The sequence below is a fragment of the Montipora capricornis genome, chromosome 9, assembly GCF_036669925.1.
Source record: "Montipora capricornis isolate CH-2021 chromosome 9, ASM3666992v2, whole genome shotgun sequence".
NCBI lineage: Eukaryota > Metazoa > Cnidaria > Anthozoa > Scleractinia > Acroporidae > Montipora > Montipora capricornis.
The window spans coordinates 41,430,426-41,450,425 of NC_090891.1; the positions used below are offsets into that span (position 1 = coordinate 41,430,426).

General features: G+C 41.3%; 1 protein-coding gene across 1 annotated transcript in view; it reads left to right on the forward strand.

Annotated features, from left to right (window-relative positions):
• LOC138015620 (uncharacterized) overlaps positions 1-20,000 on the forward strand; it is a 55,796-nt gene that overhangs the window by 35,612 nt on the left and 184 nt on the right. The window contains exons 20-34 of the mRNA XM_068862705.1: positions 58-160; positions 1,053-1,149; positions 2,296-5,517; positions 6,311-6,414; positions 6,884-7,002; positions 7,146-7,213; positions 9,274-9,366; positions 10,955-11,066; positions 11,954-11,984; positions 12,829-12,879; positions 14,831-14,936; positions 15,298-15,344; positions 15,439-15,482; positions 16,273-16,370; positions 18,790-20,000. The exon at positions 18,790-20,000 is cut by the window's right edge and continues 184 nt beyond it. Coding sequence (XP_068718806.1) covers positions 58-160; positions 1,053-1,149; positions 2,296-5,517; positions 6,311-6,414; positions 6,884-7,002; positions 7,146-7,213; positions 9,274-9,366; positions 10,955-11,066; positions 11,954-11,984; positions 12,829-12,879; positions 14,831-14,936; positions 15,298-15,344; positions 15,439-15,482; positions 16,273-16,370; positions 18,790-19,061 — 4,567 coding nt within the window. The 3' untranslated portion in view covers positions 19,062-20,000. The remainder of the gene's footprint in view (positions 1-57; positions 161-1,052; positions 1,150-2,295; positions 5,518-6,310; positions 6,415-6,883; positions 7,003-7,145; positions 7,214-9,273; positions 9,367-10,954; positions 11,067-11,953; positions 11,985-12,828; positions 12,880-14,830; positions 14,937-15,297; positions 15,345-15,438; positions 15,483-16,272; positions 16,371-18,789) is intronic.

Here is a 20,000-nt window from a genome sequence, read left to right on the forward strand (position 1 = left end):
TCATTTGTATACTTCGTGTGACATTGATTGACATTGTTGTTGTTGTTGTTTTTGAAGGTTTAATCAATCTGAAGTGTTTGAGTATCGACACGGCATGAGTGAGGATGAGACCCAGCTTTGCAGGAGTTCTAGCCCTACTGAGTCAAGGGGTGCATATAAGGTGACGGACCGTTTAGAGAATTAGATCAACATAGATCGACGAGCCTACAATCCTGGTCAAAAGTTGTTGGCACACCTTTGTTTTTATGCACCAAAAAACCGATCATAAGAAGTATGTGCTTATAATACGAACGAGATTGCTTGTGCCTTTCCCCAAAGCAATGTTGAAACAAACTGCAGTTTTTCTGGTTGTCCTGGATTGCCATCAACATTGAGAAGGGGGAGGGAGAGAGCACTGTATAATAAAGGGCCGAGTTGCAAGAGCAATAGACTTCATTGTTCAAACCCCTGGCTGGACGAATGTGAATAGCTCTGACTTACAAGTGCCAATGACAAAATGATTGTCCTTTCTAGAAGTCTCTGATAAGGACAATGAACTGCAGGCCCTGTTTCACGACACTCCTTTGTAAAGTCTTTGAAACGTAAGGAAGCATTTACAGCGTTTGCAAACTTGAAAAACTGGGCAATTTTTTCAAATTTCAGTCTATTTCCATCCTCTCCATCCTTAGCTTCAAACAACAAGGAATAGCTTCAGTGCACTTCAGTGGTTATTGGCAAAAAAACCATAGCATTATTTGGGTCTTCATTGATGCAAAGACGTCTTTTAGTGTTTTGAACTTTGAGTAAAATAGCGCGAGTGACGCTACCCCTTTGACTGAGGCCCGATTTCACACGGAATTCTACCGGTTGAAAATTCGTGTATTTAAAGGGGTTCCGTTCACACGGAACCACGCAAAACGTACGGAAACTTTGCCTGGGCCACATTGGTGGGAGGCGGGTGCTCTCACCACTGCGCCAGCCCTGCACTTTTGATGCAAACGGTTTCAGTGATTTTTTGCATGATTTTTTCAGTTGTTTGAAAAACTAATACAGCTGGTGATACTTCCTTATAGGATTACAAACATCGTTCAACAACGAGAGTTAGGCGATATCCTTGGATATCTCGCGAACGAGGCCAGAATGGTCAGTCGGGGTCACCAGGCGGAGAAGGCAGGTGTTGTATTGCCTTGGCTAGAAACACGTTTTTGTCCTCTGCTTATACACCACTCAATGCTTAAGTGCCCCTGACCTCAAAATTTGTTATGTTGCTGAGGTTTATTTTTAGTACCGTGATTGGTGATTGGTCTGTCCATAAAATGACGTCATAAACTCTTGCATTCCAGCTGTGAATAAATTTGTGCATTGCAAACCATCTGTGACGTTATGTTTTGGATATAACCACGCAACTGGTGGTTTATACAATTTCTGCTGGTTTCACTTATTTATTCACCCTTTTAGTAAGTCTAATATATGCCGTTTTCCGCTAATGACGTCGAACTCATGCTTTCAAATTTTATTCAGAAATGTGCAAAGGCCTAAAACTTTTCCGGTTTCTTTTCTTGTTTTAAGCCTTTGTACATTTCTGAATGAAATTTGAAAGCACGAGTTCGACGTCATTAGCGGAAACGGCATATATTAGACTTATTAATAGGCTTTATATGGCGCAATTTCAAGCGAAATTTAGCAGTGGAAACAGCAAAATACGTTTTCAAAAGGTGAAGAGACGTGGCTCACTAAAGACAAATGTCTAAGACTAGGGGCATTTTAAGGCTGCAGGCAACCAGCGCATGATGAGGGATGCTGATTATTTTAATATTTCATGGGATAAGCAGTGGACAGGGATGGGTTTTTATCCTGGATTGCCGATTTTAACTTGATTTTTAATCCCCTTTTGCCTTAACCGGTTGTTACTGATCAAAGTGAAATGTTATGTGTCAGTTTTATGGCAAGTGCCTTTTGCCACAAATAACATAACAATATTCAAAACTCGTTTTTGTGTTGGTTAACCCAACCCTAACCATTCCGTCGTCATGTATACTAACCATGGTCGTATATTGGTGGGACAATTTCATAGTTCGTTTGGCAGTGCCTATTAACTGATACCAAGTTCCAGCACTGCTTCATTAGTGCATGATGCATATTTGCATGATGATGATGATGGCTTTCATTAACAAGCACAATTCAGGTCCAGAGACTTTGTTAGAGGAAGCAGACACTTATTATCGGTTTGGGGTAAAGTCCCACGAGTTTTCCTTAATAGTGAAAAGTGCTCGAATATTTCACAATTTGGATCTCATTCTTGAATTGTTGTTACAGGGCAGAACTCAGCAGAACAAAGCGCCACTGGAGGAAATACTGGTTGTGACGAATCTAGACTTACAAATGATGATAATCCTGTAAAAAGATGTAAAGTGGAAAACAGCGCACAAAGCACAAAAGAGGAGACTTCACCTGACCACAAAATGGCTGCTGAGAGAACGAGAGAGAGTGAACCAGCGGAAACGGATCAGCAAAGGCATTGCGAGATTATGGTGTTTGCGTGGATGACTAAACTCCAGCTTTCGAACTGGATTAAGAGAAAGCGGCACGGAGTTAAATTGGCTGCCGGCGAGGATGACGAGAGGCAGCATACCTCGTACGCACCCGAAGCAGTCCGACGTTTTTCGGAACGTATGTTTCGTCGAGTGAAGAGGCGCTTGCGACAGTCAAGTCGTAGTTCTAGTAACTCACCGTCCCCTCCTGAAATGCACTCAACGGGGAGTCCTGATTTTGACTTTGATGACGTGGACCTTGAAAGTGAGGTTCAAAGGGCTGAGTCTGATTGGAAAGAAGTTGGGCGAAACAGTGGTTCAAAGGAGGTTTTGCAGGATAACGCGTTGAGTTCTTTGAAGAAGCAGTCACAAGTTGACACCATTGTTTCATTAGCTGTTAATGACGTTGCTAAAAATTGCACTGTAAATAGTGATGAGCACCCTTCAACGCTTTGCACAAGGGAAAGTCTAAATGTACATAAAAACCTTCATGTTTTTGTTTCTAAAGATTGTGAAGAAGGAAATGCTTCCGATTTGATGTGTGATGAAGAAGTTGCTGAAATATTAGAAGATACTGATCCACAGGGAGGGGAGCAACTAGCCGCTAGTAACCCCCCCTTAGAAGGGAAAAATAATGGAGTGATTGTCCAGGAAGATAATGGGATAATGATTATGGATGTTGACAAGAGTGACCCTTGTAATAATGTCCATGAACCTCTTGAAGCGTCAAAGGATTCTTCAACAATGTTTTTTGGTCTTCCTTTCGAGGAAAGACATTCTTACTTTAATTTATGCGGTCAAGGAAATATAGTAGACTGTGTGACTAAAGAAACAAATAAAATCGTCAGAGATCCATCTGAACAAGGAAAGCAGCAGGCCGCAGCGCCGAATGATGGATCGCTTTGTAAGGTAGAGAATACTGCAAACGGTGCACCCCTTGACAGAAGTGTTGAGAAATCCACAAATCATGAAACCAGCGGAGTTGAAGAGTTCGAGGTGGCTAACACAGTAACTACGGCTAAAGATGCCGTTGAGGTCTCGAAAGTAGACATTGAAGAGGGAATTGGGCATACGAGTAAAGTAGGAAAGGATTGCCATGTAGAGGATTGTACGCCTACGCCAGAAAAGTTGAGCGACAATGAAGTGTCAAGAATCAATGTTGAAAATGCAAAGGATGGCATTAAGTTGTCGTTGGGAAAAGAAAATTGTAAAGCAACGTTCGATATCCTTGCCAAGAGTGGAGAAGGGGATGCATTGGGGCTCCATCCTGAATTTTCGAGACAAAGGTCAGTTGATGAGAACTTGTACCAAGCTCCTCCAGCAACCCAATCAGTAGCTAACAAGGCAAATGGTTCTCCCTTTGTGGTATCCTCTGCATTCAGTTCACCTCAGCTTGGTAAAGCCCTTTCAAGTCCCAGAAGTTCCATTGCCCTTAATCCAGATGAGTATGTCATGTCAAGCCAGCAGCACTCGCTTGCAACACCCATGACGCCTCCTATAACAGTTCATCCTGTACTACCACCACAATCACCAGCACATGCAGGGTTGATGTGGCCAGTGATGACATATACTGGACCTTTTCCTGCTGCCCCAAACAATTCATTGGAGCACCCAAACCCACAATTGCCTTACTGGACCCATCATGCTCCTCCTGTGCCAGTTTCATGCGGACCGGCACTGTCTGCCACAACCTCTGATGACATTTGTCCTCCGGGAACTGAAGATGAGCATCGAGAACTTTGCAGTGGTGTGCAGGTATCACTTCCAGCGGGCTATTCACAGCCTGCTTTGACATGTCATATTTGCCCTCCTGGAACCGAGGGCAAATATCTCAACCATGGAAGTCAACCACTTGAGACAGTCCCACTTCAACGTCCACAGGCTTTGTCTGCCAATGATAGCTCTTTTGAAACTATCAAGTGTCCAGACCTTTTAAGTGAAGCTACGGCCTCTACCACTAGAAATGCCGCAGAAAATGGAGGTTGTAATCAAGCTCATGGCAATGTGATGGATCATTCAATGGTCAACGCTCTTATGCAGTTCTATTCTGAAATCAGTGAGTTTGAAGGAAGTGAGAATGAAAATGAGAAAGAGAAACATGGTATTGAAAGGGAGGCTCATGAGAGCATTCCAGATTCCTTGGAGTTGAAACGGATGGCTGGAGGCAAAGATCAAGAACTAAATGACATGGGTATGGAATCTGATATGGATGGCAGCCTCATGGATATCTCTGATGCAGATGTTTCAGAAATAGATGAAGCTGATAATGCGGCGTTTACGCCAGTCCAAGAGGACTGTATCGGGGCTCAACTGGGGTCCACTGAAAAGCCAGTCGCAGAAGGGAAATCGTTAGAGAATGTCACCAATTCAAGCACAGATGGTGTTTCCGCGTCATTAGATTCAACGGTCAACATGAGATTAGCAGTGCAGCCTGCTTCCCGCATCGCCATTACTCAGGCCGTGAATGCAATGCAGAGAGAGAATACTACTACATGTGGAGGTATTGCTGCAGATCCAGCACCGTTGGTAACTAATCCTGGCAATGGAACTTGTGCAACACAAACTGAGGACCTTGGTACCTCAAATCATGTCAGCTCAAAACTTGACATACTTCCAGCGGATAGTCCTAGCTTAGAGTCTTCCAGAGATGCGCCTCTTTTGAGTCCAATCGATCCAGTGTTCCTTTCGAATGCTGAACACACCATCTTCAGCTCGATAGGGGACTTTTCTAATCTCCTTGGGCAGTCATCATCATTTGATCGCATAGCAGAAGAGGCAATCTCCTCCACGGTCCACTCTCTGGAAAATGTCCTTCATCAGGCACGGAATTATTATGCTGAGTTGAGCAGCTGTCCGTCAGATAGCGGCCTGTCTGCCGAGGAAGAACTGTGCTCTTCCTCAAGAATGTCCTGTTCTGTTCCAGTTTCAGCGGGTCCTGTGGAAGGCTCGGCAAACAAAGGGCATTTGGGGACACCAACCTGCTCGAGTGAAGAAAGCGTTGCTAAAGGTTTGTCTTCCAGTATGCTGTGTACACTTGTTAAAGGACATCAATTGCGCTCGATTCAGATTATTTCAGAATAACTTTTTCAGTGCGGATAATTGTGGCATTTTTTTGTCGTGGGCATATATTTGTAATCGTTTGTGTAAGGTATTATGCGTTTTCCTTTATCTGAGTCTACTGAAAAATATTGGTTTGCATTAACCATTCCCCAGGAATGATGCTAATGAACTCTCGCAGAAAAGAATTATTTTTATGTGTTCTTGCCCTCCTTCCGGTATTCATAGACTTTTCAAAGAATTGGTACATCGCAATGAGTACTTTGGTCACCAAAACGTGATCAAGTGTATGGTTTTTTTCGTTCGGAAACTTCTTGGGATGCAATATCCGTTAGATGGCAACCACCCTGAAGATGTCGTGCGAGGGAAAGTCAGTCGGGGGATTAAAGGGAATAAATTCCTTCCTGTAGGGATTTATGCAGATAAATACGCCCTACCAGTGATTTATACCTATAAACCCCTCACGAATAGTCCACATTGCAATTCATCAGTCCCGCTCTTCTACCCTTTTGTAAGTAAGAAAAAGGTTGTTTAATATCAAAGAAAATATGTGAATCATGGGTACCTAATTCGTTCATTTCTTATTTGGTTTGTTGGTTAATTTCCGGCTTCGTTTTGGAGCTTGAGTTATTCAATTCTTCTCATTTTAAAAAAGCAGGTAACACTTTTTTAGACACATGGTTAGCCAACTTGTATCAGTTGAAGATGTCAAGATAACGATTTCTGTATTTTATTTCACGTAGGCGCTGACAAGCAGTTTTCACAGAAAAAGCTTCAAATCCCTCGAAAGAGGTTTCGGTTTTTTGTGTACTCGCCAGAACACGACAAAGAATGTGATGCCGTTAAGGTAATTTCGCTTTACCTACGTAGGTCTCCAACGCGCAGAGCACCCTGCTAGCAGAGCCTTTCTTTTGCGTGCTCGATCTTGGCGTTCTTGAGAAACAAGCTGCACGAATCGAGTAAGATCTTTATTAAGTATGCGGTAGATGTTGCCAGGATACAGTCTCGACCCCAAGCCTAATATGCCAGATCTCGCCACCGTCTTGGTTTTTCACGGTACAGTGGGCTCAATTATAACCATTAGTTTTTGGATGCTTGCAATGGAAAAACCGGTTTGACGAGAGAAAGCAAGATTGACTAATCCAGAAGTTCGGGCTGCGGCGGGTTCAAAGAGTTTACGCGATTCAGGCAGAGCCTCATTTTTTCCTCCTCAGTTGAGAAAAAGACAAAAGGATGCTCTGCTCGCAGGGTGCGCACAGAGCTGTCCGGTAGTAATACAAAGACACAGGGTACTATCTCTTTTACCTTCGTTTCAGAACTACATGATAAAGGCCGGAGGTGCTTTTGTTGATATAAAGGATCCTGCTTGTCTTGAGGAGAATTCTCGCGAACTGAAAGTGTTGATCAGAAGAAAACACTTACCATCTGTACACAGGTGAGAATGGTCCAAGTTCATACAGCTTATTTACCGCAAGGGGAGGGGGTGGGGGTTGAGTTCCCATCTGGTTTGTTGGTTGATTCTCGCCTTATTCCATCCTCTTCTTAAAGACTTGTGCTAAGTACTGTATTCTTCTTTAGGTTAGCCAACTTGTACCAGCTTAAGATGTCGCCGTGCGTCAAGTTTGCATTGTTCAACACCTTAGCAGGTACTCTTACGAGAAAGCACATGTTAACCTCAGATTGGCTTAAGATGAAGTCGTCAAAGACGTTTTGCTGTTTTGTTGTCCTTTCTCCTTCTCTGACTCCTACTGTCCGTATTGGTTTAAGTTTGGTAACGATAATCAACGATCTCTTTGGTTCGTCGCAAGGTCAAACGCACTGTTAACGAAAGCAACACTTCAAAATATGGGTATCCTAAAAATTTCGCGATTATTTCTTCTAGTACACGTCTTACAATGTGGGCGAAGTATTGTATAAGTGGATTGGTACGAACGACAATCAAGTGAAGAAACTGAACGATTTACTGTTGTTTTCTCGCAACTTAAATTTGGTTAATTGGGTATGCTGACTACAGCAAAGAACTATGCTAAAAAGCGTGCCGCCCATGGCACACAATTTCTTTTATTTACTCATCAAGCCGATAATAATATTAGGACAATCACATGACTTTTGTCGGGCATATAGTTTATTTGTGGTCAAATGATGCTAAGAGGGACACAAATAAAGTATATGCCCTACAAAAGTAATTTGATTATCATTATCAATACACAAGGCCAAATCGTACCAATTCATTTCAGAAGAAAAAATTGTTTAACAGAGATGGAGCATGAAACTATGGTATGGAAAGTTGTTGCTACAACATGATCAGCTAATGTAGTGTAGTGTATACAAACAAAGGTTGTGAGAATGAAACGGATTGCATATATTTGAAGTGCGTGTTGTAGACCAAATGTAGAAGTAATCCTCGCACTTAAATAGGACAATCTCATTGGCCGAGCGAAGTTGTTTGACATCTCTACAGCCAATCAGTATCACGGAGGGAAATGTATTTTTAGCCCGCACATTTCCCGTTTGGCCCACAAAAAGGCGCGTTTTACCGAGGGCAGTTTGTCATTTGGCCGCGCGTATTGATAATGATGTTTTGTGGCATTTGCCGTAGTTGTTACAGTTGTCCTAAACTTGCTATCAGCGTTGGTAACTCTGCCTTGAGCAATTCAGGCTTTTGCTTATTTCTCATTAGTAACTTTTGGTGTCCGAAAAGTTCGGCCTTTTTTTAAACGATTACAACTTATTCTAAGCCTTTGTTAGCGAAACGATTCTAGTTTTATCCTTTGGCGTGTCAGTGGTGACGCTGTAGTAAGAGCTCTCACCTGTCCACCAATGTGGTCCGGGTCGATTCCCGGACTCAACATCTCGTGTGATTGAGAATGTTGGTTATCTGCTCTGCTCCGAGAGGACGGTTTTCTCCGGGTACACTAATTTTTCCCTCACTTCAAGAACCATAATTTGATTTGATTGACGTCAGTTTCACGGGATTATTTTCAAGTTGTATTCTTGGTCAAGTAGTAGAGCGCTTAATTGTGAAAAGGGATTTCAGATTGCTTGTTATTCTCAATGATTTTCTACACGTTTTACACTAAAGGTAGAAGTGATTTCTGCACTTAACTGGACAATTTAAGTAATTGTCTTTTAGAGACACCTGAAAAATTCTGGTGGCTCCAACAGAGTCGAAACCATAATCTCTGCGAAGCCGGTGCAATGCTCTGCCAACTGAGTTATGAAGCCTTACAGTTGAAAGCAGGTCAATTTTTTGGGCTCATTTGTTCCCGTGAAGGGAGTCTATGAATGAAGTAATAGATCAAATAATCAACAATTATTCCACGAGCGCGCGTTGGATATGCGATGATACGCGCCTCGTTGGCTTTCATCACCTCATATCCAACAAGCGCGAGTGGAATAATTGTTTTATTTGAAACGCCCACAGATTATGGATAAATCTTCCCTACTTTATTTTGTACAAACAACAAAACTGATGCGTACAGTTACTGATATTTGTGGAGCTTGGTATAATAGATCATATACCATGATGGCTAAGCGGCAATAAAAGTTCGAGGAATGCATTATCCAACGATTTAGTTAATAATAATAATAATAATAATAATAATAATAATAATAATAATAATAATAATAATAATAATAATAATAATAATAATAATAATAATAATAATAATATATATACGTTTATTTATATTTCTTACACTCTCAGATGTGGCCAGAGGAAGTAGCTTGTTTGAGAACATCTTTGTTTCTGGAGGTGTCTTGCTGGCTGATGATGTTATTCTCAAAACCATTGAAATTGGTAACTATTTTTTCATTTATTGTCGAGGCCAGATCGCTTTTATGCCGCAGGTGGAGAACCTTCGCTTGTTATGTATTTTTGTGAGCATAAAATGTCATCCCCGAGTTCAACTCAGCTTTGTCCAAGCGCAAGGTCTTTAACAACACTAAGTAGAGGTTGGGTGCCTGACATATCCTGTAGCTTCCACTATTGGCAGCCAGCTCCAAGATGGAGGCAGCACCGATGGCTGGCAAAACCTGACAAACCAGCCATGAGCCCCCACACCCCCGCAAAGACAGGCACCCGTCTCACTGGTAAACAGTGGAAAGTAGAGTGGGGGGAGGGAGGGAAAAAAACTCTCTACACAAAGTGCTCCTTCTCCGCTTCACACCGATAAATTAAGGTGATTCCTCAGTATTGCACTGCGCATCCTGTACGGCGCATATGGTGTGTCAATATTTATAAATTGGTCAATGTGCAGAATTGTAAATATGGTGTAAATGGATCATACATGCTGAAGCAGTTCTCAAAACACGTGAGAGAAGTTGTGAATGACCCATATTTCGTTGCGAATAAGCGCGTGCATTCCGAGACCATGGCGAATTTTGTTGTTTTGATCTACGATAACCGAGATAGACCGGTACGATGGTGTTTTACTCTTAAACGAGCATGGTGAGCTACATTTTTATTGCATAATTTTGGTGTACAAATTATCCCCTTCCATTTAATTTTTTTTCAAATTTATGGGAGGGGAAAAAATGTAGCTAAAAACGTACACAAAAGGTTCCTTACCCAAGGATGTAAATTATGATCGTGAAAACAATGACTCGAGAAACGTTTTGAGTGGACGGCGTTTTAAGTTGAGTGATTTTTCCACAAACTTTATAGGACAGTGTTCCATATGCTCTAGACTTTCTACCTATCGGGTGTTTTTTCAAGTGTAACTTTAAAAATCCTCTCATTTAGCTACAACAAAATGTACCCTGAGCTGATGAAAAAACGCACGTGATTAGTATCAGTACAGGCATCAATGGGGTAAGATTGGCCCATTCTATCTCTAAGCAAGCACGGTGACTTATCCGTTTTATTGTAGTGCTCAAAACAGGGATTAGTTGGAAACATTCAGGGAAAGTTTCAAGAAAATCGTTCGACAACTTTTTTTTTTCTGAGGAATCACCTTATGCTCTACAGCCCATAGCACGAGAAATCCAACGCATGCGCAAATATAACAAACCACTGACAAGAATTGACTGCAGTCGCTCCTAGTTGATAACTAGTTGAACTGCATTTAACTTCATTAAGTTCCTTTTGGAGACTGTTTCTTTTTCATACACAACAAAACTAGAATTACAGTACAGTCGAACCCCGCTTTACGGACACCCGCTTAATACGGATACTCCGCTATTGCGGACAGTTCTCTTTGTCCCTGGGGAAAGCCCAGATATTCTTTCAAAATTCAACCCCCTTTAATACGGACGACGGCCACTTTATTCTTCCCTGTTAACCAATTCTCATAGGTCTAGAATCGTCTTTTAAAGGGATCTAAGCCTAATCCCCTCCCCTCCCCTGCCTTTTGCTCCATTCAGCTGTTGTTCGTTCTTTTCGCCAGAGCTTTTGGATGCCCTGTTGTGCTTCATGAAGAAACAAAGTCTACAGCACCAGAAATTTGTGTGGGTACTGAAAATAAGCAGGAATGGTTACAAGAGACTTTCCATGACTAGGTAGGTGGGTTTGGATCGTTTTATTCTTTTCATCGGTGGCTTCTTTAGCCAAAAGGTTAGCTCAGAAGGGAAGTGGCCCAGGACGAGTTCTTGTTATAATGCTTGAATTGTTTAAACCTAAAATACAATACAAGGTGAGACAGACATACCTCTTGAACACAATTTTTCACTTTATCTTATTTCTAGGACTCATTAAACGACTCCCCCCCTCCTACCCCCATTCAATGTTGTGTAAAGGCTAGTTCAGTCAGGAGTCGTGCTGTGTGGAAAATCTCACATTTCAGTCCAACACTGTAGGGGAGGGGGAAAAGGTGTGAAAGTCCAAAACGGTGAAATTGTTTCGTTTGAATGTAAGTGCCCCAGTGAACTTGTCACTGATTGTAGCTTAAGTTTGCTGATGTTGACAGTGTCAATGGCGTTGAGACGTCTTCCTCAAAATTAGCGGTGTCAGTGATAGGGGCGCGAAGTGTCTAAAATTTACGCGGGTCACGGGTAAATTAACCGTTACCCGTGACCCGTGTCGTTTAGATTTTCACATTGCTCATTGTGGCGACAGACATCCAAGCAGCCATAGTCACCATTCTGCTCCCAGCCCACCTCACCCCACCCGTTTGGGGGTAAGGAACACTTTTAGAGAGAAGCACGTGTCATTGGATGATCTGAGCTCGAATTTGCGTTTGCTGTTTTCAATCCATCATCCTCTTTGGGTGCGCAGCCTTAATTTCTTCCCAATCCATCTTATGACCGTTCTCGAACACGAAGTGGACACAATTATTCACGATCTCAGTAGTAACTCCTCTAAAAGCACTGCAGCTACATTTTAATCCGCACTTGAGACCGTGACAGAGAGATGTGTGGAATCCATTTTTTTTTATTTTTCTTAACAGACCGCTCACCAAGAGAGACTCTAAGGTTTTGGTAAGTTGATATGGCCCTCAAGTCTTTTCTCCACAAAGGGAAAAAAAAGGGTGACAAAAAATTAATCACCATCTGTAGCTCTGGAACAGAATCGATTCATTTACGCAAACTTTTCGTTCTATGCAGTTTCTTCCCTAGAATGACTTGTCTTTATAAATAACCAGTGGTTATGAACAGTCAGTGCTCACGCTTAACAAGTAGTAGAGAAAATTTGAGCGGGAATTTTAATGGCGAGCCGAAGGCAGTAGAGATCTGTATCAAAAGTTAATGAATACAAATTAGCTGGACAGGAGTTTGTATAAAAAGTTACTTCTTTTGTGCTTTTTTAATAATTCGTCAACACCAGGTTATTTGTATATGCCATTTCCGAGTTCAAGTCTGCCTCCTCTTCAAAGCGAGTCTAAGTGCGAAGTTTTTGTGATGGTAATTAGTTCTACTTTACATATGAATGAAAACTAATTTTCATAACAAAAACTTCGCACTTAGACTCGCTTTGAAGAGGAGGCAGACTTGAACTCGGAAATGGCCTATTCACCTTTATCACTCAGCGCCCATTTTGGAGTCCGTGGGGAATAAAGGCTTTGTCTTTGCATTGTCTTTGCCCGTCCAGCCTCACATTGAATGAGAGGTTCGACGGGCAAAATCTTTTGTTTGGACATTGAGTGATATGGGTCTATTGGCCCGGGGTTTACAGAGGAGTACATGTGACTCAAGTAGTATCTGCTGATTAGTCATAACTTTGCTGAATAATTAGTTAATTTTACAAGTCGCATTACAAATTCGCGTCAGTGTTGTATTTACCTATGTTACATACGCTATGTAATGTTATTGCCTTTGTCTTTAGGCTCTTGTGCGGCGATACAAAGACCAAGATTTGGTCAAGGTTTTGAACAAGGTGAGATAAACTAAAGACTATCTTTTTACGCCCCGTAAGACACGAGGCATCAAGTGCAGACAGGTTGCATTTTACTGCTAAATAACGCTGCTCATTTTGCTCATTGCGATTACTTTGCTAGCTGATGATTCAAAATGTAGTGCACACTTATTGCTCCTGTACAGTTACCCCTTAAAATGTCCTAGTGCTCGTCCATTGGTATCCTTACGTTAAGTGACCCAAACGTAATCAATACGTCGTTAATGATATTCGCACAATTTGTCTCCTCCAATTCTGGGTGCTTTCTTTTGGGATTATTCTTTTCAATCCTTTGCTGGGTTAGTTTTGACAAAAAAACTTGAACGATTATAGTTTTTCTAAAAAAGGCGTTTTCCGAAAGAGAAAGGGTTTATTTGAGAACCGAATTGAGAAGAAATGTTCGGAATAGACTGTCACTACCTTGCAGCCGACATGCGGGTCGCGTAGCATTTTCGTGCCAAGATAATCCCAAAAAGAACCCTTGTTTTTTTTTATTCTGAGTAAACCGTATTTTATTTGTCCCATTCATTTTACCACTAAAATTAGAATCAAGAGAGTACACAACGCAATTCCATGCATACTAAATTTGCAAAAGTGGATTAAGGCCCAACAGAACAGTCCTAGAAAAACTAATTCTCCCCAAGTTTTATATACATTGGTGTCTCCCCCTTAACCTCGATGTTTAACTCTCACATCTTGCTCAACACACTAAACTCCCACATATTTGCATCTACTCTGTTAAACTGACACACGGGAAACGTTGGAGGGGTACGTTTTTTCAGACGTTGGCGGTGTAGTACTTTAAGTACTACTGAAAATATCCACAGATATATGTATTGGATTAGTTGGTTTAATGTCCACCCTGGGGCCCGTTTCTCGAAAGTCCCGAAACTTTACGGGCCATTTTTGGGTGTCGCAGTTCCTTTTGTATCTCAAGAACGGAGACGATTTAAGTCGTCAAACTTCACATTCCTTTTTAGTGCGAAGTCCGAAGGACGGAGAACTATTAGGTTTAGAATGGGGCATGATACTTCAAGTAAGCAACATAATATTACCTGATTAAAATTCCGGTGTCAGATGTCATTATTCCAAAGGGTCGGACACAATATGATGCTTTACTTGACGCAAAATAGGTTGAAAATTCTTCAAATTCTTTGTTAGACCACGCTTAGTGGTGGGTAAGTATCTCGAAATATTTCATCTAGGGGTAGGTGAGTCTGCTGGTCTTTTGAGAACAAACTGGGAAATGTCGCTGATTTACTCCGGCCCCTAAAGATGATATGTGGTCGATATCCGAAATCGTCAACGGCGAGAGAAGGGTAAATCGCGCATGTCTCGTTCTTAGCGGATCAGTCCGCCATTTTGATGTCGCTTTGCTCGCTACGTATGAAAGGGAAGTTTTGGTCTATTTTGTTGCTTCTATTTTATGTCGAGGGAATCTACCTGCCTTCTTTACAACAACAACTGAAGCACGTTTATGGCAATGAAATTACTATTTGAGCCTTTGGTTTACTCAAGTGTGCCTTTGTCGCTTTTATTTTCCTTTGCTTTTAAGATTAGCAAATGGGCAAAGTGAAACCACTTCTTGTTTTCTTCTTGTTTGTGCTCGTACTGCAAGACTTCGCACTAACCGTTCGGTACCGCTCGTTTTTTTTGTTCCCTTAAAACCATTTCAAAAAGATCGGCTTTCCAGAACACGCGGTTGGCAGTTTCACAAATGGCTTTTCGGGCCCGAAAAGTTTTCGGGACTTTCGAGAAACGGGCCCCTGGTCAGTTTCAATTTGTCCCTGTTCGGGCCCCAGTCCCATTACTCCGGATAACGCTCGGATGGACTACAGTAACATAAGAATAAAGATAGCGCTTTAAAATAATGACAAACGAAATCGTCTAAGAACGTCACAACTGTTTTATGTTTTTCTTTTTTTTTAATCAGGGTTATGTTACAGACAGTATTCCCGCCACCCAGCGGTATCTAAATACCACACTCAAGCTGCAGACTGAACTAAGCTCTGTCTACAGACATATCATTCTTCTGTCAGGTGCGATGAAAAATTGCTGTATCATAAGGCGGCAGGTGGGGACTTGAAAGGTGGGGGCAGGGGAGTGGGGCGAGGCGTGCATTTTTGAGGGATCTGCTCCGATTTCTTTCTTTCTCTTTTTTTTTTTTTTTTTTTTCGAGTTAAAATTCTCTCTCCTCAGTGCAGGAAACCTACCTTATAATCAAATGTATTCTTACGAAACAATTGCGATATTGATATCGCCTATGAGTTTGGTTTTGATGATACCGTACATCTCGGGTTGAAATGGCCATATTCACGGGCAAGAATTACAGGCAAACATTGGCGGGCCATTTAGCTTGATTTTAACCCGGAAACAAATGTGTTTTGTTCCACCTTGTAGATATGAATAAAACCAGAGTGGAAGTGCCTTGGTTCTTGGAGCGAGGAGTAAGTTAAAAAAATTGATTTTTCAGTCGTTTGTCAAAGTGTAAGGTATAAGTACAATTTGAACGGTTTTCTTTTATGACTACTTGCGTTTTAGATCGGCGTCATGAAAGTCCAAGAATTCTTGACAACTTTTGCAGGGTGAGTTAACTCTTGAAAAGTGATGAGAGCTCAAGGTTGTGATGACAAACTTTTCGTCATTAAGGCCCTCCACAGACTAGGGATTTAGTTGTCGACAACTAAGTAAGTCCGATAAAGGGATTCCACACACTGGCGCTCAAATACTGATTTAGAAACCGATACGCAGGGAGGTTGGGCACCAAGAGCTTACTACGCATGCTTTTGTGTTCGTGCATTCAATATGGCGGCAAGAAAGGAGAAAAGCTGCCGCAATAATGACATCGTTAGTGTCGTTTCCACCTCCTTTTATCCGCTGGATAGCTCTATCCATCGATTGAACGACTGTGCCCTGTTCTTTTTTGAAAGCCTGTAGTTGCCATGGCAGCAAATGACGCGAGAATGCTCACAAATTTACCGCGGTTTCAAGGTGCACAACCTGGTCATGTGCGAATCGAAAGTTCAAGTTGTTTCCCGAGGGAGTTATTAGTGAATTTGCCCCGTGACACGCTCTCCTCCAATCGGAAAAGTATTTGAGTTGGTAGCTACAACAGTAATAGATGTGGAGTAATTTGTTTTCTTTCCGCATGTTTTCCTTTGATACGTGGTTCATTCATTTTTTCGCTCCATTTCTCAACAACAAGTTTTCGTTTGTATGCTTTCACAAATCTCGCTTAGCATGTTAGTAGTTTTCCTCCATCTTAGATTATCATTTTCACACAGTTCTACCAAATCCCATTAGATCACTTTCCAAAATCTTGTTCTCTGGAACATTGAGGCATTAAAATCATACCTCCCAATTTTCATGTTGTAGGCCAAGTGAAGCCAAGAATCTGCCTGCTAAACAGCCGCAAAGAGCTGAGGGTTGTTCGAGACAAACTTCCACTGTTACGGAATGCGGTACACCAGAAGGTAAGGAGAATGTCCTGGTTGATCTTTGGTGGTTATACATTTTACTAGTCGACAAGAGTATGAGGTCCTTTTGATTAAGTACAACGACCAAATTGTTTCGGCGGAAGTTGGAGAGAAGATAAATCTTCGTTCCACTTGAAATTACACAAAATTAGATTCCGTGAGAACTCGCCCCGGCGCGATTTCCATATTGAGATGATCACTTGAATTGATTTTATATCATGTTTACATGAACGCGCACTTGACGTTGATTAAAAGTAGGTCCGCAATGCGTAAATGTGTGGCTTAAAAATTACAGTTGCAACATTGAGTTCGCCCTTGGCAGCTTAGTAATGATAGGGCAGTTAGTAATGATAAAGTGGATGGGTCAGTAGTAATACAAAATACTTAATCTTATTGAGGTGATTTTATTCTGACTGAAGCAATGTATTAGTTTCTTTCAGCGTACAGTGACTCTGCTATCCTAAAACTCCAAAGAACTGAGCTTGAGAAATTGATTCTTCCATGTCAGTGAACCATTCTCAATACAACAAGTTGCATACTATGTCACGAGACTGGAATTCCACAAAATTACTATTTATTGTATTTACAATAGCAGCAGTTGCTTTAGAAGGGAACCTTCAAATTTCCTTAAATTTCAAGTACTCTTCAAAACAAAGCAAACAAATCAAGAGCTTTGCAAGGGCTCAATTAGATTCAAGGACTTTCGAGACAGTATAAACCCTGCAAATACTTCTACAGCAATAATTACTGTCACGGTAGAAGTATTGATAATGTGACATCACAAGTGAAGGTATCCCATAATCTTGTACCCAGACCTCACTCTGTCACTGGAAATGTGAGATCTGGTAAAGTTCGACAGTACATCATTTTTCATTGGCTACTAAAAAAAGGTTGCGGCAATTCAATCTACGCTCCGATTGGCTTATTTCGCGGGGCACTTAATGAAGGTTTGGTTTTCGCAAGCTCATCTGCTGTTTTGAATAAATGTCAGTTGTGCGGAGGAAAGTTTTGTTTTTTCCGACGCCGGAAAAGCTTTACAGTTGAGGAAAATCGTTTTAAAAATTTGCGACGTTTGTGTAAGTGGTACCGACGAAAGCCCCACGTACCCTGCCACTCGAATAAAGTTCTGAGTAGCTTACTACGCGGTACGCAGAAACTAATAAATTCAAGTTGAAGTATGTAATTTATTCAAAACAGTGTTTCTCGTTCTTAAAGCGTGACTCGCGAACTAAGTAGTGATCAATTGTGAATTTTACGGTTAGATTAACTACATTTTTCACGAGATCGTGTCAAGAAAATAGCACTTGTTGCAGTGATTATGTCTAAGCACTCTTTAACATTTTCGCTTTCAATTTACGGTTTGGCTAACTACACTTTTCACAACATTGTGAAGAAAATAGCACTCGTTTACTGATTAAGCCAAAGCGTTAGTTTCAGTGATTAGGCCTAAATCCTCTTTAACATTTTAGCTTTCAATTTATTGTGTAGATAACTACACTTTGCACGAGATATTGTGAATAAAATAGCACGTGTCTATTAATTAAGCTTAAGCGCTCGTTTCAGTGATTCTGAGTTACTCCGACAATTAAACAATCTCGACCGTTCAAAAACAATCGCCTGTAGCGCTTCTTTCTCTTTCGGCTTAGGTTTAAGGTTTCCTTGTCCTCTACCCAAAAGAATCTGTTCAAGAATACTCTCGAAATCCATGTTTATTCCGTAAAATCACCCAAAATCACAACAGAGAGTACGAACATGCGCAGTGATAGAAAAGCCCGTATTTCGGGCCTCGCTGGCACTGAGCATGCTCGAAATCGAACTTTACCAGATCTTCCTTCCGTATGACCGTGGAAGATCTGGGTACGAGATTAGGTATCCCAACAAAATGCTAAAAGCTTTGCTATGATTCAAATGATATATTGATGATTTTAGTTGGACTACAGGGAAGATATGTCTTTACAAACATTGCTTTTGTTATTCAAATGTGCCAAGCACAGGAACAAAAGAACCTTTGTTTCGACAGCCAATGAGGCTCTGGTTGGCACACCAATGACAATAGGTGACCCCAACGATATCTTCCCTATAAAAGAAGTGAGAGACAGAGATGTGTACTTATTAATACACCAGGTTCGATTACTTACTGAAAAAATAACAACCGTTGTTTTTTTTAATAGCGTCAAATCAGGTAACTTTCAAAATGAAGTTTCACAGCAATGCAACCTGTACCCATAGTAGTGCTAGTTACCAAGTTCTTATCAAGCAAATATTCCTAACGTTAACAAGTACTGTAACACTAAAAGCACAACACTTTCGCTTTCTGTTTCCCGGTCCAACGCGCGCAAATGGAATAATTGTTAATTATGACTAAACCTACCCTTTTATAATGTGATTTTTGCTACATTCTATTTCTACATTGCAGATGAAACCTCTCTCCGAACTCCAGACGGCACACCAGCATCTGACTCTTCAAATGACAGTCCAGTGACGGACACACGCCCTACTCAAGTTGGCAGCGCAAAGTCGAGCTTGGCTTTGCCTCAAAAGAGAGCTGTGCGTTCCTTAAGCTGGCACGAGGGTACCATGACAGAGACCAGGCTACAGATTTTGTCCTGTGTTAGAAGTGTACGGGATAACATTCGAAGCCAGATTAGCACTAGCAATCCATCCAGCCCAGTTGGCCGGTCCGTATGACTAGACCAGGGGAAGTCACCTCGAAACTGATGGGGAAGGGCTGGAGTTTAGGCTCGGTTGAAGTGTTTCGACGCAACGACGTTCAATTAGGCGCAAAATCCTCTGTTGAGCACTTACATAAATTTGAGATAACTTTTATAATGTCGAGTTTATTCTTAATGACAGCAAAGAGCATGTCATGTGAAGTTAGCGCAAAGTTCCAATCAGCGGTCAAAAGCTTCTCGTTTCCTAAACCATTGTGTGGAATTCTCGCGTCTTTTAAAAAGCTGGAAATTAAGAGAAACATGATCTTTTCATTTCCGGAATTCATCAGGGCCCGGTTCCTCGAAAGCCGATTAACTTAATCCAGGATTAGCGTAAACTTTTGTTTCACGTTTTCAACTTTTTGGTGAAAGTTTCTTTTGCTTATTTTTGTTTTTCAAGATTGACGTCTTCTCATGTAAAGTTCTGCCGAAAATCTGCGTTGAACAGCGTTTGGGAGTAGAGAAATAAACTGCTTGGTTAATTTTTAATCTTAGGTTAGCGTTAATCGGCTTTTGAGGAACTGGTCCCAGGTTTATAAGTTATCGTTCAAATGGACTATTGGACACTACTAAAGCTCGGCCTTGGGACGGGGACTATTTAGTTGTCGAAGTGACAAGTCTGTATTAAAGACGGCAATGGGTTGAAATATCTCAGCTCCTTTTCCAGATCGTTTCAGTTTTGCCTTTTCTATAATCTCCCTTACGATTTGTAACTATGAAAGTTAATTAGTTAGGTTACAAAAAAGAACCAATTTATTTTCCTGCGAAACGGTTTTCCATAACCATAAGAAATCGAAAAGAACTCTCTGCGAAATTCACTGTAAAAGAAGACATTACTTGTGTAAATACCGAAAAAAATGTTGCCTTTTTCCGGCCTACATTGTTATTTTCACTCAAAAGATAGTTGCTTTATGGT